Source organism: Gavialis gangeticus, unplaced genomic scaffold (assembly GCF_001723915.1).
Source record: "Gavialis gangeticus isolate Ggan-Ray unplaced genomic scaffold, GavGan_comp1, whole genome shotgun sequence".
Lineage (NCBI taxonomy): Eukaryota > Metazoa > Chordata > Crocodylia > Gavialidae > Gavialis > Gavialis gangeticus.
In genome coordinates, this window is record NW_017729028.1 from 32,250,570 (window position 1) to 32,272,280 (window position 21,711).

Here is a 21,711-nt window from a genome sequence, read left to right on the forward strand (position 1 = left end):
CCAGACCAGGCTGACGGATAACGACTCAACCTCACTGATACACGCCTTTGTCACTGCTCATCTGGCCTATGGCATAAAACTGTTGCAATATATCTTAGCAATGAAGGCTACTGAAAGCTCATCAATCCTGTTCACTGCTAAATACACTAACTTCAAAGTTGAGTTCAAGGTCTCAGCCCTCATTTTGGAGATACTTTAACACCCCATGTTTAGGAGCTCTAAAAGGGAAAATCAAGTCCCCAAACAAGGAGCAGAGTCAACCATTCTGCTCCTCGTGCAGTTGATGAACCAGCAGTGAACTTGTCCACTTTGAGGGTAAAGTGAATCTATGCCAGAGACAAAACTTCCTTGGAGGCCAGTCCCAAACAGTACGTGGAATTCCCTGAACAAACCACCTTTCTGCTCCAAAGCAAGGCATGCTTCCATCAGCTTGCTTCGGTTAATGCATAGCACGCCCATATTTTAAAATACCTGCCAAACCAAAAAGCATGCCACAACACACCACTTCCCCCCGAGGAGAAAATGAGAGAGCACAAAGAGCATGTGACAGATACACATCATATGAAATAATGCATGGCAAGAAGGTGCTTGGATTTTGCAGTGCTGAGGGCAACCTACAGAGAACCACAGTCCAACCTAGCCCAGCTCAGAGCCACTACCAATGCCTCACTCCCTTCCACACGCTTCCTCTTCTACCCTAGACTCTTCCGTTTTTTTTTTTACTCTGGCTTTGTTGGGATTAGTCTGTTAATGAATGCCCGCCCAACTTCCTCCCTCGCTTTTAAATCCAAACTTACTCCATGAAGTGCTCAACTATGGTGTCCATGTGGCCCTGGATGGAGAGCAGCATACTACCACCAGGATGACAACAGCAACTGAGACGTCTTTGCTCTACACATAGATTACGTCAAAATAAAAGTGAGAGAAAAAGCTTATACGTTTTGTAGCAAACTAAGAGGGGTCTTTTATTTCCTGTATTCTTCTTCTAGGTTGGCAAAGGGAAGCTGCCCAGTTGAGGTACTCAAGGGGCTACCTTTGTGATGCTATAAAAGACAAAGACACATTAACACTGTGGGGTATGGGGTGACATGTACTGAACAGGTACAAGGAGAGAGCAAGGAACCATATCCTCTCCTACACAGAGATCAAACCACTATAGTCATCGTACTTACTGAATGCAAAACCCGTGCCAGTGTACCGTGCAAGGTGCTAAGCACCTCAAAGGTAAGGAGCTGAGTCAAGATGAGGGTGAGACAGTACGTTACAGGTGATAAAGGTGAGGCCACAAGGTGCACTCCCCAAAAGGATGCTGGTTGAGTCAGCCAAAACATCCCCACAGACCTCTGAGTTACTTCATTGTGAGCTACAGCTCAACAGCCCCCATGCATTCCTCCTCCTAAGAAGGAGCATGCAGAGCAATTTGGTCAAGAAGCAGAAACACTGGCTTGGAAGTGGAAAAACTTGTTTTTGCTAATTTAACATACACTTCTCAGGCTGAATAATTTATGTCACCAGAACTTCTGGTTTGCTTAATCCGTCCATACTGGCTGGCAGTTTCATAATCGCTTTGACAAGCCAGATCAAAAAGCCACCCCCCAGTGAAAGTTCACATGAAGCAAAATAACCCAAGTAAGTAGGGATGAAACCACTGTGGTACGCACCCAGTCCTCCCCAAACCTAGGTGAGCTGACTGCAACTGCTGGTTACAACATATTGCTTTAAAATATCAGTGTGGCTTCTTGCTCAAAAAACTGGTAACAGAACTGCCTGCCTACCTGCCTCCTCCCTACCCGCAGCAGCACAGTTCCCACAGGCGTCGTAAACCCGCAGGTCACTCCACCCCCTTGCTAAATAGGTGCTTTATTTGGAGATATAAGCATCTTGGGGCAGGGACTGTCTTTCTGTAGGCTGAAAGCTGGCACTATACCAGGGATTCCTGGAGTCTGGTTTAGAGAGCCACTTAATAAGGGGGGGCATCATGCTGGCAGCCCCATAACCAAATTCAGCTACAATGCAAGAGCTCTGTGTTCAATGCATGCAATATTGACGGCGACCATTAAAAAGTCCCTTTGTGGGATGCATGCAAATGCTTTATGGGTCTCAGTTCAGGAACCCCTGTTGTATGCTATGGCCAATGAGAGAAGAACGAGGGCGCTGAGCCCCATCCGCACCCTGGGTGCCAGGGCAGCAAGATGAGAAGGACATGTAGGAGCATGCAGTGCTGGCTGGCTTTCCAAATGGAACCTGCTTTGCTTATACACCCATGACTAAATGGATGACAACGGGCCTGCTTATTTCTCATTGCAGTATTCAATTCTGGTTGTGGTTAAAATTTTCAGTGACTGTTTTCCTCATTTTACTGCCAGCAAAGCAGACCCATTTTCTAAAAAAAAAAAAAAAAAAAAAAAAAAAAAAAAAAAAAAGGAATTTAGCCAGCCAAGATGGTTTCAGAACACTAGTTGGGGTGAAGCAGAAAATAATTTAAAGGTGCCCAATATAAACTGAGCACGAATTTAATTCTTGTATCTGATCCCAAACCCCTGTGTGCTGGTTGCAGCTCTCGCAAAGGTTTACAAACCCCTACCAGAAGAGGTCTTCTTTTATCTTCGTTTGCCTAGCTAATTAAACCTTTCCTATTGTGGCTCAATCGTTCCTGTTTAAACTCCACTCCCCCCATCACCAGCCATCTGGATGAAATTGTTTTACAACTGCAAATTAAATTATGCCTTTTCAAGACCTGCCAGTCTCGTGCAAGCTCCTTCAGCTATTTCTTACTCCTTGAAATGTCCCATAGGATCATCAAGGAGTGGAGTGCATGTGGAGTTAGAGCAAGGGAGGGCAAAATACAGCCTGTGGGTCGCAGCCAGCCGGCTGGCCACCACTGGGAGCCTGTGGAGGGATGGCTGCACCCTGTATTGCTCTGCTCTGCTGCAGCTGGGGCTGGGCCATACGGTGCACAGATTCCTCCATCCCCACCCTTGCATTAATCCCCATCCCCAGTATCCCGTTGGCACAGCGGCTGCACAGTTCTGGCACTGTGGGCACCAGCAGCAGGGCCGGCATGGGATGAGGTAGGATGCTGCAGACCAAACAGCCGTCTCACCTGCCCACCGCAGCCAGCTGCTGCTGCGGCACCGCTAGGAGGTGAATCCATGCCAGCTGCCGGCGGGGAAGGAGGGCTTGGCTCAGGGCAGCTGCCCCTGACTTCTACAGTGTGGCAGCAGTGACTCATCACGATGGGTAGCATGGCTTTTCGGCACGCTGCATCATGCCCCATGCCATGCAGGCCCGGCTGCCCGCAGCCATGGTGCCAGGATTGCGCGGTGCCAACAGCAAGCCAACCAGGGTATGGAAGAAGTGGGCAAAAAGGATGTAGGGGGCAGAGAAGTCCTGGCCCGGGCTGCAGCACAGTGGAGTAGGATGCAGCCTTCCCTCAGGGTCCCGGCAGCAGCCGGATAGGCTCAATCGCAATCCCACCTTCCCCTGCCCCCAGTAGCTCACCAAAACTTGGTTAGTGTCCCTCCAGCACAAATAACTGCACACCCTGAAGTTAGAGACTCCCTGGGGTATGAACAGCAGAATCAGGTCTTATATAGATACAGCCAGATTACTGACATCAAAAAGCACCTTACTCCTTGGGCTTCCCAATGACTTTGCCAGGCCTACTTATGGAGGGCAGTCGTCATTCAGGCAAGACGCGGGTGTTGGACACGGCCCACTGAACTACCTAAATGTGCTTAAAAGATGAAAGCTATTAACCACCCTGACCCGATCCGATACCCTACCAGACTCCTTCACTACAAACGCATGGCAATGACTGACGTCCCTAAGGTTGTTTTTACAGAGGGAGACTTTTCACACTTCAGAAAATAGGAAAGCAATAAATGCAACAGAAAGTTATATCTGGGCTTCTCCTCTTAAAAAAAATTTGCCACCTAAAAACCACAATATAAAAAGCAAGAGCAGCAAAAAATTTGCCTCCAAAAACACAGTGTAGCTTTCACACAAAGTGCAGTTAAAAAATGACTAAGTTTTCTTGATATATGAATTTGTGGGCAAACCATTTATCAACGACCTGTTTACCTCTGCAGCAGAGTCCCTCAAGCCGAGAGCCATGTCATTCCCCTTTGACTGATTAATTAGCCAATCAGGGGACATTTTTCACTGTGAGGCATGATGGTTTATTTCAGCTAATGCTTGGTCTCTAACGGCAACGCATTAAAGCCAACTCGGCTCTTTTAGCCTATCGAAGTGACCGAAAGGGAAGGGAAGAAGATAAATCAAAAGAGCTCCCCCCCCAGTTCTGTTTCGGTTCCTAATAAAACCCCCAAGGAATGAACAGCTAGAGGCAGGACTCCACGCCGACGAACAGAAAAGGAGAAAAGCACCAGTTCCTCCAGATTGGGACACATCTCGTTCACACGCTGCTGAGACACGAAGAGCGGTAATTTATCCATAGCTGATTAACAGGTTACTTACAAAAGAGGCACCTTTTGGTGATATTTGTAAAAAACATCATGCTCTTCTGTATTACGAGCACTCCTATGCTACCATGCTAGATAAAGGACTATTATCAATGCTCTTGGAATAACCCCACCTTTTGCAACAACTATAATTGAGTAACGTAACGGGCCCCCGTCATTGCATCTCAGCACCCTGCATAGCACTTTTGCCCAGCTTTCGAATCAGAACAGTAGGGTCACATACCCTCCTTGCACTAGTGGAGGTGACTACACAAGATGCAAGGTAGTGGCTTGAACCCTGGATTTGTATTGAGATGCATTTGTGTGTACCACTGCCCTCTCCTGGATAGACCCTGGAATTGATTAAAAATGGGTAAAAGGCTTTCTACAGGGCTAAAAGCTGCTAAAAGAATCTACTTTTAGAGAAGGGAGCTGTCTCTGATTTTGCTGCAAAATTACCATGGGCCCTGGTGTGTAGCACAGCAACACTCAAAAGTCTGCAGATGTAATATAATAGAACCGGGGGTGGGAATTTATATTAATGTTATGATTCAGAAGACAAAGCTCCCAAAGTCAGTAAGAGCGGTCATTGACTTTAAGGGGAGCATGATCTGATTCTTTGGCTACTTACACAACATACATGGTCTCAGGTCATATATACATACATACACACACACATATATACACACATGCACACACACATATGCTTGTGCGCACACACAAGCTCTAGCAAGCAAGCCATGATGGTTTAAGGAAAAAGAGAACACCAGGTCTTTGGAAGGGCTCCTAAAAAAATTCTTTCTTCCAAAATTGGGGCTCATATATAAAGGAACCTCTCAAGGCTTCCAGGCAGGCAGAAAGCACTTGCATTACTTAGCAGACTTCATAGTACGTGATCAAGAATTTTCTTCTCTTCCCACTTCCCAGACCACTGATTTTTGGAAAGGTGCAAAAAGACAACGCAGCCCTCAAACTGCCAGGAGCAGCCTTCACAAAAAAACTGGAAGTTGCACAAAGATGGCTGTACCATAGTTGCATGGTCACAGGAGATTTTGATCAGTGTTTACAATGGAAGGACTTCAGTATTTAAACAGCTGTTCCAACATCCAATGCTTTGTTACAAGACCATTTCTTCTCATTTACTAGATTTATTTCCTTTACAGGGGGGTCATTGTTCTGAACAACATTTATCCCTCTTGATAACACTTGCACTGAGCACTCTTCAGTCAGCCTTTCACATTTGCTGCTGATACGTACAGGACACGCATCGAGCACAGAACAGCAGTCACGACATCCTAAATTTTAATCCCAGCTCTGACAAAATCTTGGTACAGCCTGGGCCAAGTTATAATTTCTAGGCCCAAGGTCCAAGGCTGGATGCATAACATCCACACCAAATAATGCAGCAAGGGGAACTAGCTGCAGTGCATTCAAGCATATGGCCCATGACTTCTCTTAATAGTCCCCCTCTAAGCATCTACTGTTTCTCACTGTCGGAGGTAGGGTACTGGGTTACACGGACCATTGGCTAGACCCTGCACAGCCCAGTACATCACTTATGCTCTAATGAGAGACCACCATGGAGGTCTACAGAGGACAGAGATAGGCCATGCCGTGAGAGCCACATTTTTTTGAAGTGGTTTAAATAAGCCACATGCCTAAGTGTTAAATACAGTTTTTCTTGCCTTCGCTTATTGAAGGGGCCTGGATTTCCCTCGAGAGATTATTCCATTGACTGCCTGATATCACCGTTAGGAAGCCTGCTAAAGATCCAGCTTCAGTCTTCCCTTTTCTAAGACTCCAGGGTCTTGCTTTTGATTACCGTGAATACGACGTTCTTCTTCCTTTTTCACCCCCTCACCCAGATATTTATAGACAGCAAGGTCATCTCCCTCCTGCCTCTTTTCCAAGATGAACCTATTCACTCTCTCCTTCTAGGACGTGCCCTCTGACCCTGGAGCCATTTTACTAAACTCTGTTTGGACTCTCTCCAGCTTTGTTATGTCCTTTCTGCGTCGTGTATCCTAATTCTGACCACCATATGGTAGCTGAACATAGACGGTAGCACTGGAAATTATGATTTGCTAACTAAACTTCCTCTTTCCATACACAGAACTTTAAAAAACATCTCGCAAATGAAAACTCAGTCACCCCTGTGACAGATCCCTTCAGGTTGCACAGGGGGAAACACCACCAGAGAGGTTGTGATTTGCCTAAGATGTTTGGGACGCCTCACCAAACCCATCTCATGTAGGAATACTTTTTCCAGAGAGAGAAACCAGGCCCAGAGGGATGAGAACGGCTTGCTCACGGTCTCGCAGCGAGCCCTGGGCAAAGTCAGGTGGAAAACTTTCAGGTCTGTTTTAGCACTAGCCGGTAGCTGCTGGGAAACACAAGTCAGCTGAGGAAGTGCTGCAAAACATATTGGAAGACAATTTCTGTAGAAAGCACGAGGGTGGATGGCTGTAATTCTGCGTGACTAACAGGGAGAAGATTGCCCCATACCTGGAGGGATACAGGCTACTTGGATTTAGCTGTTTAAGGGAACTTCAGGCATGACGGCATCCAAGTTTTTTGCAATTTGAGGAAGCGGATTACTAATCGGATGGCCTAAGACATGGAAGTGAGACGAGCTTTAAGCACTCAGTAGTCTTCCCCCCACCCTGCATCAGTAAATGACTTATTACAAGTGTTCCAGCAAATCACAGCTCCCCCCACCCTACCCCGAAGTCAGTCGGTGCCAGAATCATGTTGTTCAGCTTACAAGCTGGGGCTGCCTGTAACTCATTCCCAAATCCTCAGTCTCACTCAGGAGTATTTTCTCCAGTGATAAGGCTTCATCAGGAAACACAGCTGGATGGAGGAAGGAAATTCTGAGAAGAGAAAAAAAAATCGTGGGGGTTCCAGGAAGTTCAACCAGATAGGAACTAATGGAATTTGTTTTTCTGTCTCCCCAGCCCCGAGCTCTCCAAAGCAAGTGAGAAAATTGGGGTGGGGGGTGGGGTGGGGGAGAAGCCCGGCAGTCGCTGCCCTGCAAAGCAGGTCCCACCACGGGGTCCCTGGAGAGCGTCGTAATTACAATTCAATATTTTCGATCACTCATTGTCTCCCTGAGAAAAACTGCAGACGCTTCCAATTTAGGTGAGCTCCAAAGCCCAGCCATTGTTTTCGCAGGGGTTTTGTGTGTTGTTTTGGTTTTTTTTTTTTTTTTTTTTTTTTTTTTTGTTTTTTTTGTTTTTTTTTTTTATTTAAAGGGAGACATTACAGAGGTCCCTCTGTAGTTTATTTAAAAAAGGCTGTGCTTGGCCACACCATTTATCTTGAAGGAAACAGTTATTAATTTATTTAGTCAAAGGCTTAAAATAATTAAGAAGGGCCCCATCCACAGCTCTCAGTGCCCTAACATTATTAACAATACGATACTGACAATGAAGTCCCAGAAGCATTCAAGTAATCGCTCCAGTAGGATCCTGGCTAGTCAGATCCCTCCTGAATTAATTCCTTCAGCAGGATCTCGGCTAGCCAGACTCCTGCACCCTTCCAGGGTCATGGGAAGCAAATCCACAGGCCCTAAAAGCCTATCAAACCTGACATCTTTTGCAGAAGGTCACAAATTGAAGGCGACTTCAGCCCAAGTTGGGGCTGATCCAGCTTTGAGCAGAGGGCTGGACTAGATGTGATCTCCTGAGGTCCCTGCAACCCTCATGTTTATGATTTTATGAAATTCCAGCAATCCAGAGCCCTCAGGACAATGGCCTGTCACCACCCCTGGCTTTTAGCACGGGCAACCAGCTCAGGTATTCCTGCTCACTACAGCATGACACAAGACGTTCCCTTAGGCAAAGCAATCCCAGGCCATGCCAGGTCCCGTGCTAGGGACTCGGATTAACCTTCAAGATGAGCCAGTCTGGATTTTAAAATCGGCCCATTACCCACCCCAAACTAATCTGCTGTTCGAGACTTTGTTGGTCATGAATCCAAACAGGAAAATGCTTGCTGACAGCCACGATGAGGGAGGAAGAAAATGCCCGTTGAAAAGGGAATGGTGCATCCGCCGTGTCCAGAACACCAGGGTACCACTGCGTTAAGGAAGGAACAGCTATAGGAGAGATGGCAGCTGCCCATAATGGAAATGAAGATTATTTTCCTGGCTCAAAATTATGACTGTTACCCAACTCTGTGGCCTTCCGTGGGCAACCCTTTCATCCCAACCACAGATACAAGCTTCTTTACCTTTAAGGACCTGCGTGATTTAGCCCCACCCTACTCATCAGATGAATCATTTCATCGCAATGCTGATTATCTCCTTTGTTGCACCATTGCTGACATGTCTCACCAGTTAATCCGTTTGTCTCACCAATATATTTGCGTTGTCTCATGAGAATGAGATCCTTTATTCATTAGACAAACTCCACCCCTGGCCCCCACAGAAAAACTAAATAAATCCAAAGACCAGATCCCATATCCCTCAATCTCTCATCAATGTTCACCCCTGCCATGACTCCTATACAGTGATGGCACCTGCCAACAGCCTGCAAGAAAAACTATTTACTGTACAAAAATTGACCCATTTTACTATTCCCTTCTGCCCCACTCCCCTGTTGCATCCACCCACTAATCTGTTTAATGTGCTATACCATAAGCCCAAACCGGGGCAGGGATGGTCTTTTTTTCCTGCACGTCTGCAATACATTAAACCCAGCGGAGTCCTAATCCTTGACTGGGACCTCTAGGCACTCCTGTGAAACAAACAGGAATTGTAATAAAAAACCCCTCACTTCAAAAAGATCAACAGTGATGCTATAACTAGGTCTTCCCTGCTGAGAACTCATTTAGTCCAAGTCAAACTTCCGTCAGACACTTCCCCGGGTGTTATGGGTTTTTTTTTTCTTTTAAATTTAAAAGGAATTTAATATTTTGGAAAACTGCCACCTGAAGAACCCAGGAAACTGAAGTACTATCTACAGCAGGGCTGTCCAACTTGTCAGTGGGTTTGTTCCAGCTTGTCTGGTACAGGGATAACAGCATTCAATTATGGCTGTCAATAGCTGAAGCAACTATAATCACAAGGCCGGGGATGGTGAACTGCCACAGTGTGAACGGGGAACCAGGACTCTTCCTATGAGATCTCTGAACAGGAACAGATATGAGCAGCTACTTTCTAGGAGAATTACAGCTCTTTCCTGCATTGGCAGTGGTCTCTTTTGGCCACATCAGCAAAATGCCCAGTGTCCAGAGGTTTCAAAATGGAGCCTACATAAACCTGAAAAATATCATTTAAAACTGATATTTCATGTAGTGCCACTGGCAGCACTACACAATATCACTACTCTACGGCAAGCAGTGCATGCCCCTTAGCTGGAGGGGCTATGTGATACAGTTTTGACATGGCTAAAGTTCACTGATCTCTGTGGTCCACAAGGAAGGGAGAGCTACTGGTTTGCAACTAGGAAGGCTGAAGAAGGAACTGCATTGCTACTAGTTGGGTCTACTCCTGGTTGCAAAAGGGACCCAAAGGGAGACAACACATCTCCAAGTCACCTTACCTCCTGTGTCTGTATTGCCGTGTAGAAATCTGGGCACAAAGAGGGAATTATACCATGGAGAGCGTGCTGATTCTACAATCCCAAACCCTCACGTTGTTCAGTAGGGGAAAGGCACGGAGGCGTAAATCACAAGCTACTACCCTTTATATATGGAAGTCTGCATAGCTTATATAGATTTACACATAGAAATCATTGGTAATGTTGCAGTGATGCTGCAGTATTATGCAAGACGTGAAGAATGCCTTGCATTTGAAAGCTTATTTAATTTCATCCCAATCATGCAGTTGGTTCACTAAAAGTTATCAACCCCAAAAAACCCTTGGCTCATGCAAATATTCTGAATTTCTACAGTGCCTTCCACCAGAAGATTTCAATGTGCTCTACATGACAAAGTGGAAGAACAACCATCATAGGTCCAAACATCTACTGAATGGATAGCTATCTTCAATAACAAAGGTTAATGAACTGAGATCAGGTAACTGAAAACTACAGACAGACAGCAAGTCCCCACATGTTCTGCTTCATCTCGATGCAACAAAAGGGACTATCCTTAGCAAAAGAGCTGAAAAGTATGTCTATAACCCTGTACTAGATGGATTCTTCAAGGGATCTCTACTACTAAACACTTATGGTCCCTTTGGCCTCTAGTAGCTACTGTGGGCTCAAAGACCAAAAGTCTATCCCAGGTCTGAATAAATGAAGACCAACTACAATGCAGCTCATGGAGTGTTCCCAAACTATCTAGCCCAAAAGACATGACTTATAAAACAATAGGCTTATTATTATAGTTGATGACAAGACACTTGTCAGTTGGTTAAATTTAAGTCTTCTCTAAGCTCAATTATTTTAATTAATTATAGTTTTGGAATTGCACTGTTGTACCCATAAAGCTTAGATCTGATACCTCCTAGCTCAGGGGTGGGCAAAATGCAGCCCGCAGGCCAGATGTGGCCTGCCAGGCCATCCTATCTGGCCCGCGGGGCCCCTAAAAAATTTAGAAAATTAATATACATCTGCCCCTGGCTGCCTGTCATGCAGCCCTCGATAGCTTGCTGAAATTCAGTAAGCGGCCCTCCACCTAAAATAACTGCCCACCCCTGCCCTAGCTACTCCCAATCAAGGTCTCTCTTTTTCAAAGTATTAGATACTGGAAAACAGCAACACAAAATACCTCCATGGGACATGACCCAGAAGCTTTGTCCTGTCATTAATAGTGGTTTTTAAACCATGTACTGTCATTTGGGGGTTTTTCTGAAGGTTTCCCTAATTTCTTCGAGTCAGGATTTGAACATCCTACACCAGCAGTTCCCAGTGTGACAGATCGTGCACCACCAATTTAAAACGATACAACCTTAAAAAGATACGACCAGCAAATTTTTTAGTTCAACCATAAGTACCACCAGCAAATTTTGGTCATATAAAGTAATTATAATAAATCTGTTAACACGTACCACTGACAGGTTGTCTGCATACCACTGGTGGTACCCATACTACAGACTGGGAACTGCTGGTCTACACATATTTGCTACTAACAGAATTGCCAGAGTAAAAATATTGCAACACATCCCTGCCCCCAGTTCAACGTTTTTGGCTTCTGGTAAAGATTTAGAACAGCTTCAGGATTCATCTAAATGCAGGCTGTGTGAGGCTCTGCACAGTCTTGCTCTAATACAGTGAAGGCCAACCTTCTGGCAGGTGTGCCACAAACTAAGCCTTCCTTAAGTGCCACCTCTAGTCCCCTTCGCTTGCCAGGTACAATGTTCTGCTTTCTGCCCTATCTGTTTTTCTGCTTTCTGCCTTATCTGCTGCTGTGCCACCTGCCACACACGGGGTGTGCCAAGGCCACTTGTAGCTTGCATGCCCCAGGTTGTCCACCCCTACTCTAGCACATGTAGTTTTGTGTAATAACGTGGCAAACACTTCCCTGATCCACAAGGCACCACCTCTGTACAGTGGAAGTTCACTCCTACAAGACAAGGTGGGTCTATCAACACTAACTTGGACTTCATGTTCTACCTCCCTTGAGGTAAGCAAAGCCCAAGAAAGTATGTAATAGCAGAACTGGTCGCTATGTATAGGGCCATAAAAGTTGCTCCAAGTCACCATATCCAGTGCAACATTAAATAGCCCCTTGTGTTAAATATTTGTAAACGATCACCCCCCGTAGTAAAAATAGGAACCAGTCTGCTGAAACAGGCTGCTGTTTTCTGACTACTGTATGTTATATTTACAATAGCGGTATAACCTTCAAATTAAATTAAATGCATTTGATTCCCTGAGTGCTGTATACTGTGTGTAAAGTAGAAAACATTAACAATACATCCTTCTAGAGGTTTGGTACCAGCTTGTTTTAGAGAAGTTATGTCTACTGTAGATCCTGAAAACATCCACTAAACTCACACTATAACGAAGAAGTTGAAAGCTTGCTCATCTACCATCAGCTTCAACGTGGAAGACATGGTCACTGTACATACAAAAGACCCAGTGCTCCTTGAAAAGCATGTGAAAGTCATGTGCAGCAACGCACTTGGAGATGTTGAGTGGTTTCTTTAGAAAGCAAAATGTTCAGGAAACAGAGAGAAGTTGCTAACCCTACTGATTTACCTGAGTCTTTGAACTCTTGTTTCGTTTCCCAAAAATACAGGACAGGTCCTCTTCGCTGCGGGAAGAGAGATCCTTGCCTGAGAGAAAGCAAAGGAATACAAACATTACTCTTAAGGATCATAAATCCTTGCAGGACAACATAAAAACCAAACTGCTGGATCAGAGAACCTGTTTCTGGGGAGATGGAGGATGTTATACCTTCATGTGCAGAAGAATGGGTGGGGAAACAGATGGTGAGAAGACAAACTACCCACTGGTGGAAGGGGGCTATGCTAAGGTGAACACAAACACTTGCATCTGCGCTCCCTTAGGTTTGAAAGGCATTTCAAAGGAGGCAAGGAAAACACAGGCATAGCCAATTACCAGGATGCAGAGGGGAAGCAGGCTGTCCCATTTCAGAGGGAAGAAAGGTCGGTGTCCCTCTGCACATGGGGTTAGACCAGGGAGAAGCTGTGTCTTCAAGTTCTCACAGGCCCTTGATGGGTCTCGCATCCTGTCTCACACGCTGTCGATGTGAAAAAGCCACCACTGCTCAGGAGGGACTTTACCTGGAAGCTGCTTCTGAGGAGCACAACTTCTACCTTTGAGCATACCACATGGCTCTAACATAACAGGTCTCTAAAATATTTTCAAGGACTCCATCTGATCACTAGAGTGGTCGAATACTGCTGGAGTGGAGAAAGTGCAGAAGGAGAAGAAAGAAGGAGCAACATGACATCCTGAGATACTACCAGAACTTAGCTGCAGCCTGTGATGAGGCCAGCTATACAGAGGTCTTGTCTAACTTGTTGAAGAAAATTGGTGTAAAAAAAAAAAAAATCAGTTAAAGATAGAAGAAAGAACACACTAGGTCTAATGAGCAGAAATATTGATATAACCTGATGGCTATGTGGGGGATCAAGTCTGGTCAACCAGGAGAGAGACCCAAAGTCCACAAACCAAAGCTGCTGTGCCATCATCAGGCTTAACTTGCAGAGAAAATAATGAGAGGACAGGCTATTCCAACAACCAAGCCTTTATAGGGTCCTTGCTTTGCTCCTGACGTCAAGAGAATGTGTAAATGAGCTTTACCATCCTGGCTGCTATCCTCATCATCTCCCAGGACCCCATAATCCATAACATCAGCAGGCCTATGCTGCCCTTGTCCTATGAGACACCCAGTCTACAATGAGCCATGGAGAGGGCTCCAAATCACTTTGCTGGCTTCAGCTAAATCACGGCCACCACCAGGAAAGGGAGATCATGTTCCTGTTGTTACTTCCTTCCTCCACACCTCAGGTCTTCTTTTCTAGGCTCCTCTCTTTGTTTTTGTTTAATAATCTGGCTTAGCCAACCAAGACCACATTTGTAAAACCACTGCGAGCCTTGACCAGAAGGCAGCAATGGCTCGCCTGATGCTGGTACAAACAGGTGCGACTGTCAAAACCCATGAGCTGGACTTGGCATCCTCTCACAGTGAAGTCACAAGTCAGAATCAGCATCAGAAACAGAAGCTACATCTTCCATCTCTGCCATTCTTTCTTTTTCCTCTGGTGATGTATCACAGCATCAGAGAACAGTAGAGCTGGAAAGGACCTCCAGAGATCATCTAGCCCAGTCGTTCTGAACCTTTTTTGTACCGGGACCCTTTGCAAACTTCAATGGCCAGTCCCGACCCAGTGTCCTTCACTGCTGACTTTTCTGCCTCCTACCCCAGGCCCCAGGCCTGCAGTGTGTGGGGCAGAGGGTAGTTTGTGGGGCATGGTGGGTCCCAAGCAGCCCCCTGCAGGCTGGAGCTCTGTCAGCCTGCAAGGGAAAAGCCACTGTTTCTCACATTTTTCCCTTTAAAGGAGAGTCCATTTTTTAAGTTTGTTGATTCATTTTTAAAGTTTGTTTCCAACCCTTTCACATATCCTTCAGACCCACTTTTGGGTCGTGACCCATGGGCTGAGAAATGCTGATCTAGTCCAACCTCTTGCCTGTAGTTTTGCTTTGTCTTCAGGCAAGTAGAGCTGGATTTTAACATATTCAATCCATCTAATTTTTACTGCTTTCCCCTGAAAATAACAATTGCCCTCTTTCATAGTATTGTAAGGTTATCAAGGGAGGAACCTTATAAAAATTCTTTAGAGCTGAAGGGAATGTGAACATTGTTAACAAAGAAGCCTTAATACTTTATGTATTAAACTCCTGGAAAAATCATGGAGCAGGTCCTCAAAGAATCCATTTCTATGCTCTTGGAGGACAAGGTGATTAGAAACAGTCACCAAGGGCAAGTCATGCTGCCTGACCAACCTGATTGCCTTCTATAATGAGATAACTGGCTCTGTGGATGTGGGAAAAGCAGTGGACGTAATATACCTTGACTTTAGCAAGGCTTTTGATACCATCTCCCACAGCATTCTTGCAAGCAAGCTGAGGAAGTATGGGTTGGATGAATGGACTGTAAAGTGAACACAAAGCTGGTTGGATCATCAGACTCAAAAGGTAGTAATCAATGGCTCAATGTCTAGTTGGCAGCTGGTATCAAGTGGTGCCCCAGGGGTCAGTCCTGGGGCCAGTTTTGTTCCAGATCTTCATTAACGATCTGGAAGAGGGGTTTGATTGCACCCTCAGCAAGTTTGCAGATGACACCACGCTGGGGGAACAGTAGATATGCTGCAGGGTAGGGTTAGGATTCAGACTGCCTTAGACAAATTGGAGGATTGGGCCTAAACAATCTCATGAGGTTCAACAAGGACAAGTGCAAAGTCCTGCATTTAGGATAGAACAATCCAATGTGCTGGTACAGCCTGGGAGCTGACTGGCTGGGCAGCAGCTCTGCAGAAAAGGACCTGGGGGTGACAGTGGACAACAAGATGAATATGAGCCAGCAGTGTGCCCTTGTTGCCAGGAAGGCTAACGGCATCCTGGGCTGCATTGGTAGAAGCATTGCCAGTAGGTCCAGGGAAGTGATTATTCCCCTCTATTCAGCACTGGGGAGGCCACATCTGCAGTCCAGGTTTGTTCTCCCTCACTACAGAAAGGATGTGGACAAATTGGAGAAAGTCCAGAAGAGGGCAATGAAAACGACTGGGGGGCTGGGGCACACGGCTTGTGAGGAGAGGCTGAGGGAACTGGGGCCATTTAGTCTAGAGAAGAGAAGACTCAGGGGGGATTTAATAGCAGCCTTCAACTACCTGAAGAGGGGTTCAAAAGAGGATGGAGCTAGATTGTTCTGAGTGGGGGCAGATGACCGAACAAGGAGCAACGGGCTCAAGTTGCAGCAAGGGAAGCTGAGGTTGGATATTAGGAAAAACTGTCTCACTAGAAGGGTGGTGAAGCACAGGAACGGGTAGAGAGGTTGTGAAATCTCCATCCTTGGAGATTAAGGTCCAACTCGACAGAGCCCTACCTGGGATTATCTAGTTGGGGCTGGTCCTATTTGAGCAGGGGGTTGGATTACATGACCTCTGGAGGTCCTCTCCAACCCTAATTTTCTATGATTCTATGTTTAAATGATTTTCCTTTCTTTCTCGGTTTTTGGTAGAAGGTTAAATGACCAGTACAATTTTTTTTTAGTTGCCACAGAACTAAGCATCTACTCCAAATCCCAACCCCTGTTTTATGTTGTGCAGTGACAAGGGTCATGTTAACGCCTCTGACTTTGAGCCCATTTATTCCATCAGAATTAACACTGGAACATGTCCCCCATTCAGAAGTCAACTGCCACTGTTTTACGTGATGCATCTATTATCAGGAAAACAACGCTACTCAGAGCTTTCTATTTTAACAATGCAGCTGTTAGTGGAAAATATTATGAAACTGATCCTGCCCCCTCCCCAGCCCCCCCAATTTTTGCTGATATACAGGAAAACAGAATTGATGGTGGAATAGGACTGCTGCTACAGAAAGAGCCAAAAGGAGGAGGCATCAGGATGACTGAAGGATGCAGCCTTCACTCTGCAAAAAGGGAGAAAGTTCAGGAGCTGAAATTTAATTATTTGGGTGAATGAGGACATCAGCTCCCAGAGGAAAGAATATCTGATCAGCGTAACAGGGCTTTCCTCTCACTGCTTAATCATATCAATGATCTTATCCTCGTGATCTCTTCAGAGGTCACTGGAGATTGCAGAGGATATAACAGTACAGACACCTAAGCAGCAGCTTTTAATTATCATCTTTGCATTCCTTTTTAGTATCATTCAGCATATTTACCCTCCTTCAGTAAATAGCAGCTTCCCATAGCCAGGGACTACATAATTCAACAACTGCATAATGCCATCAAAAAAGTGAAGTCTGTATTACAGCTTAAAGCAGGTGGCCCCAGGGATACTCTTCCCTTCCTGTTCAGTTGCCATATGTTAAGTCTCTGAGGGTAATCTGTCATCCTAGCACATGCATTTTACAACCCTGGCTGTGGTTCACGAAAGAACAGCTAAGTTCCTCTTACCTTTTGCAAATTTCATATAATGAACGCGTTTCCTGGAGGATTTACTTTTCTCCTCAAGACTGAACGTTTTCTTTGGTTCGTTGGCTGAAGACTCTAGAAGACAAAGGTTACATTTGTTAGAGGACAGCTCACCACTGAACCCCATCCCTGGATGTCATTTCCCAAGTCGAGCCTAAGTCACCCTACATTGCTGAAATATAGGACTAATGTGTCAAGCACAGTACGGCCTAATCTTATTACCAATAAAGACCTACCTTCCCCGCTTCCCATCTATTATTGATTACACTCAATTACTGTGTCTTTTTCAAGTAACACTGGTCACTTCTCTCTGGCAGGAACAGGGTCTTATTAAATATTTGCATTCTGACAGTTCCTACAGGCTAATCAGGTTGAGGGGACATTGCACTCAGTGCTGTACACAGCATTTACACAACAATTTGTAGAACAAGGAGAAACTCCGATTGTCACGTGTTTCCACAACACCACAGTTACTGCAATAAACAACAATGGTGACACGATCATTGTGGAAAACAGCCAATAGACAAGCTCGCTTTGCAACCATGATGTGCATTGCTGCCTGATACCTACGGGGTAGTTAGCAGCAGCAATCAACAGACATGAGTTACTACTGCTTGGGCCCACAGGAAAAAGGAGCCAAGAAGGGATTTTTAAAACTAGGCCTTCTGATGTACAGAAACTGTTGTCACAAACAGTGCTGCCCTGAAGAGTGAGTGGAAATGGCATCGGGGGATTGTGCTTATTATCTTGAATCCAAGTCAAACCTGTTCAGTTATAACTTTCCTTTCCCTCCTTCACTGCCACCCCTTGCAAACTCAGCTTGGGCATCGTACCATCTCATCTACCCTCCCATATAATCAAGGCTCTGCAAACCAAAGTTATAGCCTCATGGGAACTGTTACCCTTCACCGGCTCGGGGAACCAGCAAGTTAGAAAGATCTGAGCTGGAGCTGAGCCTGCAACCTACAGAGAAAGGGCTGAGTACCCATTATCAATCCCCAACCCACTCAGTCCTTGCATTTAAGCTTTACATCTGTAACTGGTGAAGGTCCAGTACTCCAGGGTAGGAAATTCAGTTTCAGAGAAAAATGTACAGTTAAACCGAATGCCTGCAAAGGCAGGTTTTGGGTAGAAAGTGGGAATCACGATAAAGACACTCTCACCAAGGACCTACCACTTTTGATTCTATGGCAGTCAAAACCATTCATATACAATACTGAAGGAAGCACAGGAGGAATTGTCACCCAGGGCTTCAAACCCAGCTTCAAATTTTCAGCAAGTGACACAAGTACCCTCTTGTGGCTTTACGGTGGAACTTCAGTATCCAGCACAACTATACTAATAAAAAGATATCAGATTGACCCAAAGATCCTTGTCTGCCTAGTATCCGACACAAGAAATTCTGTAGATGGAGCTTTCAATGTCACCTACTCCAAGGCTTGTCAACCCCCAATATTAGAGTTAGGCAAATGCTGCAGGAATATTCACTTAAAAGTAGTAATGATCCTTAGATGGCGACTCCTTTTATAAAGTGCTTTGTGATGTGCTTTAAAAGTGCTGTGGAAAAACTGTTTCCCCATTTTATACAACCAAATTCCCAGCTGCTCAGAAACTGTGAGGATGAGCAGGTAAAACTATTTAGATCCAGGGTTTTCAAAACTTAGGATCATAGCTTAATACTGTCTCACTTACCAGCTCTGGTAATTCTAAGGGGTATTTTGTGTGTCTTTCAATGCAATTCAGCAGCTGAAGGGCCAGCACGCCATAAGCACTTAGGCCCCTGGCAGAGATGCAAGTAAGTGTGTGATGGAATCTGATGCATGAGCCCCACAAGTGCACTTCTCACTATACCACGTGTCCACGGCAAGAGGCTCGATTGTGGGATCAAACGTCAGACCCCATCATGCCTTACTGCTGGTGCAGGGGGAGCCTGGCATCATGATCCCAGGCTCCCCCTGCACCAGCAAGCAGCGAGTTCCCACAGCTAACAGGGCTCCTGGGGAGCACACCCTGTGGCTAGGACCCCCAACCTGACCCCATGTTCAATTACATTTTTTTTGTGTAATAACTTTGCGGCTTATTTATTCCTTGTTTTATCACATGTGGCAGGGTAACAAATTAAGACATGATTTACTGGTTAATCACATCTTAAGCGTAACATCTGCCCAGGGCCTCAGTTGCCCAAAAAGCAGTTTCAGAGGTGCTGCTCTGGAGTTTTACTGGCCTGAATGTCTGCAGGATAAAATATATCAAAATCTCGCTGACAGTTTCATAGATTTCATAGACACTAGGGGCTGGAAGGGACCTCACAACTTCATCGAGTCCAGCCCCCTCCGCCATAGGCAGGAAGTCTGCTGGGGTCGACCACCTTGCCAGATTCAGCTCTTACTGCAGCATCTGACTTTATGACCAGCTTATCTTTGAAGCTGCTCCCAGCCATTGGAGAGACAAAAAGCAATACTGTCCCTTTCACCGTCACAGTCAGAGTAATGCAGCTTTGATCAGAAGATGGTTCCTGTGGCCACTTTGCAGAGGTCATGGTGATCCAAGGGGATATATATAACACAGAGCTCAGACAGCTCTGTTCAGCAATCCCACCTCTGCCCTGACTCGCTGCATCTCTGGAAAGCCATTTCTCCTTGCTGCTCTTCCAGTCCCACACTGGTAAAACCAGAAATAGCAATAAGGGCGCACCTCTGAAACACTTAGCAGAGGACTTCTTCTTGGACAGATCACAAACATCTTCTCACATGTTACAACTAACACATCTTCCTGTACCTCAGATAAGATATGGGGGCAAGATTCTTAAGGTTATTTAGGTGACTGTGACCTTTGAAATTCCTACTAGCTTTTACTAACGTCATCAGGCACCTCCCTACTGCCCCCAGCCCAACGGTGTCCTGGTTCCTGGTTCTTGTCTACGGCTCCTAGGCACTGCAATAATACAGATCTTGAAAAGAGCCAGTTCTTTAGCTTCAGAAGCAGCTCTGCAGGTTTGCGGCTAATTAAAAGAGCAGCTGTAGCTTCTCTATTGACTCATTTTGATCTTTCTTTTAACTCCCTGCCAAATCCTTCTGCTGTCATATGCTTACAATTAGTCCTTATTATGCTGTACAAAAGTTGCTAACCACACTATGGTCTCCATTCTCCACCTAGCAGCACATGGACAAACTGTGGTACTAGGCAGAACCTCACGGACTTCATGATGCTCCACCTGGGCCCTATAAATTGCAAGATTAAAACCTAAGAGCATGCCTATAGAAAAAACCAGCATCCATCCAGCTACCAATGTGGCAGATAGGGCAGGAAGCAGAAAGCAGAGAGGTAAGGAGCACAGGACAAGGAACAGAAAGCACAGCAGCAGAAGAGGAAGGGGAAGAGGATCAGTGTGGCACTCAGAGAGGGTGTGAGGCAAATTCATGGCACAGCTGCCTAAAATGTTGGTCCCCCACTGGTTAACACCTGCTTACATGTTCAGCACCACTCTATTGAAACTGGTCCAAAATCATACATAAACCAAGCCAAAAACCTGGTTAAAAGACTTTAAAAGTAGCTGCTTTTGGAAGCGTTTGCCACATTTCCTGCTCCCATGTGTGTGTCAACCCCCTAGCTGAATTGCATCCACCACAACATTTGAAACACAGGTAGATTTTGACTCTAGCTCACTCAAGCAACAGCTCCTCAGGTGTGGGAAAAGTGAAAGCTGAAAGGAACTGCCATCGTTTAAAAGCCAGACGTGATTCTTCACTAGCAAGCAAAGCAGATGGACAGAGATAAAAACATAATGGAGAATGTTTCTGTTGTGAGCCTCTGAACTGGCTCAGGCTTTTCAAGGAGAGCAGTGGTTCTCAACCTTTTCTGTACCAGGACCCCATTTGTAAACACTGACGGCCAGTCTCAACTCAGTAAATATTTAAGTAGAAACAGCCCCCTGGCTCTACTGGTGCCCCTCACCCCAAAACCCACAGCCTCCCACCCCCCCAGGCCTGCTGGTGCCCCTCACTCACTGCCCCCAGGGGATCTGTGGGTGAGGCATGGGGGGCACGTGCCCACCGCCTCCACATTTGTGAACCCACAGCAAGCCTGGGGCTGCAGCCTGGCTGGACCAGCACAGGCAGAAGCCACCTCTGCAGGGACCTAGCACAGGAGGGCAGAATGGGGCAGCGAGACTCATTGCTATCATCACTGCTGGGACCCCTGCGCCAGCTGAGCCACCAGCAGCGAGAGGAGTAACAGACTGTGTGTGTGTGTGCGTGCGTGCGTGCGTGCGTGCGCGGGGGGGGTTGCACTGCCCTCACCTCCTCCCACTGCTGGCTGGTTGTGCGCTGGACTGTAGCTCTAATCCGCTGCCATGGCCCAGGCTGGTGGTCTCCTTAGGCTGCTCACACTGCCCACCACCACACATCCCCTCTGGAGTAGAGCTGCAGCCTGAGGGAAGCTACAGCAGAGGCTGGGCCATGGCGGTGGGGTATAGGTCGAACAACTGGCAGTGGGACAAAGTAAGGGCAGCACACCACCTCGCCCCCCAGTCCATTACTTCTTGTGTTGCTGGTGGTGTAGCAGTGGTAGCGGGGTCCTACCTACTGGGCTGCAGAGGCAGCTCCTGCACATGCCAATCTGGTCAGGCTGCAGCCCCGTGCCCGCTGTGGGTGCACAAATCTGTTGCCGG

At 46.1% G+C, this 21,711-nt stretch overlaps 1 protein-coding gene across 1 annotated transcript in view; it reads right to left on the reverse strand.

The window, feature by feature from the left end:
• Nucleotides 1-21,711, reverse strand: part of PINX1 (PIN2/TERF1 interacting, telomerase inhibitor 1) — an 82,654-nt gene that overhangs the window by 49,015 nt on the left and 11,928 nt on the right. Inside the window, exons 5-6 of the mRNA XM_019520903.1 lie at nucleotides 17,025-17,117; nucleotides 12,614-12,690 (exon numbers count right to left, since the gene is read on the reverse strand). Coding sequence (XP_019376448.1) covers nucleotides 12,614-12,690; nucleotides 17,025-17,117 — 170 coding nt within the window. The remainder of the gene's footprint in view (nucleotides 1-12,613; nucleotides 12,691-17,024; nucleotides 17,118-21,711) is intronic.